Consider the following 6,000-nt stretch of genomic DNA (forward strand, 5'->3'; position numbering starts at 1 on the left):
CGTATGCTTATCTGCAGCTCAGGCCAACCTCTCCTCTGCCTTCCGGTAAATAAAGGCTCCCACTGTGTGTGCGTGTGTGACGTAGACACGCACGTTTCCTGTCACCTTTTTATGGGTGTCAAATTCATTCGCAACCTTACTTTTTTTTATTTTCATCTTTGTATGCGTAGCAGCCGTGTGCAAGTTACCGGCGACTTCCCTGGCTGACGGCGAGTCCTCGTCGTCCTGCAATATGTCCACGTATTGCGGCCGGCGCGCGGGGAACGCCAGCGACACCGAGTCCTGAGTGTGCCGTGCCGGACGGCCTCGCTTCCGCCCGGAAACAAATGGTGCTGCAAAGGCGGATGTACCAAGATCCGCGCACCAAGGTAATGCATCCGTGCGTTTCCGTCAACACCGAGTTTAAGCTAGAGGGCGTTTGTTATCTTCCACGGAGTGTGTTGTCGAATGCGCGATGAAAAGCATCATATATGACTATAGACGAATAGTATGTAAGTCCTAAAAAACGCTACAACGGCATCATCAAGCTATAAGTTTGTCCGTTGGTGTCCTTGTTGATGATGGCGAGCATGAGTGCAAAGTTAATTTCACTTCAATTCACGCTATAGACACACACACAGTCTCTATCTTACTTACACAATGACTGACTGGCTTGCATACACATGTACACGCACACACAGGGAATAAATTAACAAATAAATGAATGAATAAATAAATAATTAGGACAACCCAAATTAGCAAAAATAAAGCCTGTTCTTCTTTTCTTTATGTCTGAACGAACTGTATTCGTTTCTAATTTCTCATAGCACTATTCGTACCTGTGGCGCGGGACAAGATGAGGCGATTTTCTCCCACACTTTAATATGCGAGAAAACATACCTGCCTAACCTGAAACTATGCAGAAATAAACGTCATTTTCTCAGCTAACCATTACTGCTGCTCCTAATAAATGTACGCTTTATGTATCTAAAACTATTACAGTTATTAAAAGGGACGCGTTCGAACTGGCCCAGGCACTGGCCTCACCCGCGGGTGTTTCACGCCACTAAACAGACACGAAAGAGCAACAATGACTCGGCTAAGATGGATAGACAGCATTCAGAAAACCCTAATGGCATAAGTTTCACTTTGATAATTTTCTTGTTAGCGGAGAACGCTAAGGTAGTATAGTTCCATTCTTAAATTTTGCGCCATAGTCACTAATATCAAAACGTTTTTTTTTCTTCCCATTTTTGCACCATTGCGTGATGAAATTATCTGAAACTTCGTATGGTAGGTCTATGGCGCCCATAGATGACAATGTACTTCAATTTTATCAATTAAAACTCAGTAGACGCTTTTAAAATTAATGACGTCATAGTGTTAGATCCCGGAACTTCGAATTGGCGTTGCCGCTCGCGTTTTTTTTTTTTTTGCGCGTTTGCACGCTTACCAAGCGTCGTCTCGTGGTAACGATAGTATTTTTGGAATCGTGCAACTGTATATAATAATATATAAAAAAAAACTGTACTTCTCTTTAGTGCCTATTTAAGGTGCGCAACCTTATACAAGAGGAGGCCAGGATTTGTGGTTATGTGCGGTGCGTTGCTAGTGAGACATGATATATTGCATGGCAATATTGTAGAATAGCACCAGGCGCCAAATCATATCAAGGGCGCAAGACATTGGTGGTTTAAAGCTGCCTTGCGAAATGTGCAGCTAGGCAACTGCCCGTGGCAACTTACGGATGTGAAGGGAGCACTTCACCAATTCGCAAAAGGAAAAAAAAAAGAGTGATGGCTTAGTGGGCACTTCGCAACCATCCTTGCAGTAGGCGTTCTAGGATAGTTTGTAGTAGCCAATATGACGCGCACAAATGTTCCTTTCTGCGATTATGCTATTACGTTCACCTCTTGAACGCGAACCTCAAGCGATCTCCAAGCTTTGAAGCACAGCTCTTAGGCACCCGTTTTGCCTCGAGAAACGTCGCCGTAACCGGTAGAGCGAACGAGAAAGGGCAAACGCGGAGCGTAGCGGAGGATGAAAGACGGTGATAGGGAGGAGAGCGTGACGAGGAAATTACGTCGTGAATGCAAAGTGTTTACCACTGAGCTACCCGGAGAACAGGAGGGAATTGCAGCGGTGAGACGAGAGGTTCCTCGGCGGCGGCCACCCGCGGCGCTACTGTAGCGCTCACAAACCCAAAATTTGGCGGGATGAGGAAGTAAAGAGAGCCATAGCAAAATGTCAGGAAGCCTCCGGGGAACATAGACATGCTAAGCAGCGGGTTGAACCGACAGATGATGTTGAAAGAAAGTGGAAAATCTTTCTAAGCTGTAGAAGGGATGCATTTCTTCTGATCAATGAAAAGATCAGAAGAAAGGTAGCTCAGTGGCTGGCAGAAGTACATAAAAAAGGTAGAAAGGCAGCTGCGAAATTTTGGAACCATCTAAACTCTCTAAGAAAAGAGACGAGCCTAGAGCAGAGGTTTATAACTACAGCTCAAGGTGCTAGGCTAGAAGGGGACGAAGCTATTGAATATGTATGAACAGGGGTGACAAAAGAATTTCAACAAAGAAGTGCTTTATGCACCACAATAGACAAGGATGAATCAAGTGGCGCAATGGCTCCATTTTTCACAACGAGAGTGGAAAAGGGCTGAGAAAAGGGTTCCTAGTAGTACATCAACAGGCCCAGATGGCATTCCCATTATGCTGATAAAGACATTAGGTCCGAAGTCTAAGCAGGCACCGAGAGAGGCAGTGAGCAAAATAATAATAGATGGTGAAGTTCCCAATGAATAGAAACTTATCAGGATGAGCATGATCTATCAAGGAAAGGGGGATAAAGCTGACATAAACAATTACCGTCCTGCAACAGTGACATCAGTTGTCTACAGGCTGGTGATGCAGATTATGAAGAAAAGACTGCAGGCATGGACAGAGGATGAGGGGGTGCTGGGGGAACTGCAGAATGGGTTTCGGAGACACAGGAGGTTGGAAGACAATCTGTTCTCACTGACGCAGTGCATTGAAATAGCAGAAAAGGAACACAGGCCCCAGTGGCTAGCATTTTTGGATATCCAGGGAGCGTACGATAGCGTGGTTCAAGAGGAATTGTTGGAAATACTGGACACACTAGGCGTGGAAGATGTAGTCACTAATGTAGTCACTAAAAATGTAGTCACTAAAAAGTCACAGATGTAGTCACTAAAAAGTTATAAAGTGGGAGAAACAGGCATCCAAGCCTGCAGATGTAAAACGGGGGCTTAGGCAGGGGTGCCCCCTGTCACCCTTATTATTCATGATGTACCTACAAGGATTAGAGGCCAAATTAGAAGAAAGTGGACTGGGCTTCAACCTCTCTTTCGTCGAACAAGGAAAACTCATTGAACAGGCACTACCAGCATTGATGTACGCCGCAGATGATATAGTGCTAATGGCCGACAACAAGGAAGATTTGCAGAGAGCGGTGGACATCTGCGGTAATGAGGGAGATAGGTTAGATTTCAGATTCATAACGGAAAAATCAGCAGTCATGATTTTTAATGACAATCAAGGTAGTGAGCTTAGAATACAGGAGGTCACGCTAGAGATAACGCATAAATACAAATATCTCGGCGTACGGATAAGCAATGGGGCCGAGTACCTAAGGAAACACGAAATACACGTGACGACTAAAGGTAACAGGAATGCAGCGGTAATGAAAAACAGGGCACTGTGGAATTACAATAGGTATGATGTTGTGAGAGGAATATGGAAATAGGTCATGGTTCCTGGTCTGACGCTCGGCAATGCGGTCTTGTGCATGAGATCAGAAGTTCAAGCAAGATTAGAAATCAAGCAACATGGAATAGGTAGGATTGCCTTAGAATCTCACGGGAATACACCAAATCAGGGAGTACAAGGTGATATTGTATGGACATCATTTGAGGGCAGGGAAGCTAGCAGCAAAATAAAATTTGAGAAGCGATTGAGAGAAATGGGGGAGGAGCGTTGGGCTAGGAAGGTATTCAGCTACTTGTACGAGAAGAATGTCGATACAAAATGGAGGAAGCGAACGAGAATATTGACAAGGAAATACTTAGAAGACAGCAGGGGGCCAAACCAAAAAGAATTATCGGTCAAGAAGAAGGTGAAGGAAGCTGAGACGGATATGTGGAGAATTGGCATGATTGAGAAGTCTGCACTAGAGATCTATCGAACTTTTAAGCAGGAAATTGCCAAGGAAAGGATCTATGATAACACTCGGGGTAGTTCTCTGCTGTTTGAGGCCAGGATGGCAGTATTGCGAACCCAGACATATCGAGACAAATACGAAGGGGTAGACACGGTATGCAGTGCGTGTGAAGAGGAAGAAGAAGCTGCCGTACACGTGATAATGTTCTGTAGAGGGCTTCACTCTATAGTTCAGGGTGATGGCGCAGAGTTTCTCAAAGCACTGAGGTTTAGGGACAGGGAGGGCAAAATAGACTTTAAGCGGGTAGAATTAACTAGAAGGAGGTTATCTCGTTGGTGGCTAAAGTCAAGGCACGAGTGAAAATTAAACCCTTGGCTGCAAAGTACGAATCCTCAACCTCACTTTTTAAAAGAAAAAAATAAATCTAGTTTTTGGTTCATTAAGTATTACGGCTTGGTGGCGCTAGCCACCGCCCGATCTAAAGGGTATAGCCATATCCATCCATCCATCCATCCTGTCGTTCGTGAGCTGTTGTGAAATGGACCCACTCGCTGCCTCCCGCGGACTCCCAGTTAGCGAGGCAGTTGTGCTACGCTCCCTCTGTGGCGGCTGATGTGAAATGGTCTGCACGAAACACGCCGCGCCAGCCACGCTAATCACGACGTGGTATGTAACTAAACACTATACATGTCTCTCAAGTTTTTTGCCTCAGCTTCTCGCAAGATCAAAATGCCTAAACGGCTGCACGATGACTTCGCATTATGTAGCATCGACTTGTCGATAATTTTTTTTTCTTGCTTTTTCTAACATTTGTAGTCTTCTTTGCTAGCACTTGTAGTCTCTAACACTTGTAGTTTTTTATGTTTTATAAGTACACTTCTACGGATGCTTATTTTATTTATTCTAATTGTTTGTGTGGCGGCAATTGTACATGGATGGAAGAAGCCTTACTTGGATTTTACTTCGCCACTCACATATTAACCTGTGGCCCTTCGATCTTGCTCACTTCGTTTTGCTTGGGTGTTTTTGTGTTTCACCAGGTATTTGCCACTGTGGAAAGACGTCGTCGTCGAAAGGTCACCAGTGCTTTGAGTTGCACAAGACTGTGGTGCGGAGATGGACACATTGCGCTGGCATCCCAGCTACCGTGCTCTCCGTTCCTCAGACTTCTCTCTCGTGGCCGTGATTGTGTGATATTTGTGACGCTTGCGAGGACATCGTGTGCGCTCATTTTTTTCCTGTCATTGTTGGTCGATTCCAAACGTGTCATTTCTCAGCACTGTGTCGTCAAACAGAATGCCCAAGTCATCTTTCATCATCTACTGCATGTTGTCTCGATCCTCTACTCCATGTCAAGCCTTTGTGCATCCCACCCACCCAGTTGTCATCTGTATAAATAAAACCTTTATTCATTCGTCGTTACACCTGGCTACTAGTGATTATACTTTTTTATTCGCTTGCTTACGGCTTTTGCCGCGTAAGCTATTTTATTCATATGTATTGCTGTGAGAAAGCCTTACAGCACATTTCAGTGGCGCATGGACAGCTCATTTTTGTAAACTTTAATACACTTGCATAACACATCGTGTTTTAGTAATAATGACTTATCGTTTAGAGAATTATGATACTACCCAGCTGAACATTAGTGTAATCGCTCGCATGACTGGTTCGGTTTGAATTAAGTGCTGAGAGAGATAAATGAAAACACCCTCTCACTTCTATGAAAGAGGAATGAGAAAGCACTGAGGTACAATTAAGCTTCTCTACTAACAAGCAGCATCCGACCACAGTACTGATGCCGAGTGCGTGTTACTGACATGCTGCATGGCTAAAGGCCAAAGA

General features: G+C 44.6%; 1 protein-coding gene across 10 annotated transcripts in view; it reads left to right on the plus strand.

The window, feature by feature from the left end:
• LOC119170175 (cholecystokinin receptor type A) overlaps window positions 1-5,580 on the plus strand; it is a 282,014-nt gene extending 276,434 nt beyond the window's left edge. For 6 of the 10 annotated variants that reach the window (XM_075878795.1, XM_075878789.1, XM_075878743.1 and 3 more), the window contains 2 exons: window positions 171-368; window positions 5,199-5,580. In XM_075878795.1, the coding sequence (XP_075734910.1) occupies window positions 171-286 (116 nt within the window). In that variant the 3' untranslated portion in view covers window positions 287-368; window positions 5,199-5,580. Of the gene's footprint in view, window positions 1-170; window positions 369-5,198 lie in introns of those variants that run through there. The other 4 variants (XM_075878762.1, XM_075878771.1, XM_075878752.1 and 1 more) reach the window with 3 other exon arrangements.
• The last annotated feature ends 420 nt before the right edge of the window (window positions 5,581-6,000 follow it).

Source organism: Rhipicephalus microplus, chromosome 2 (assembly GCF_043290135.1).
Source record: "Rhipicephalus microplus isolate Deutch F79 chromosome 2, USDA_Rmic, whole genome shotgun sequence".
In the NCBI taxonomy this organism is placed as follows: domain Eukaryota; kingdom Metazoa; phylum Arthropoda; class Arachnida; order Ixodida; family Ixodidae; genus Rhipicephalus; species Rhipicephalus microplus.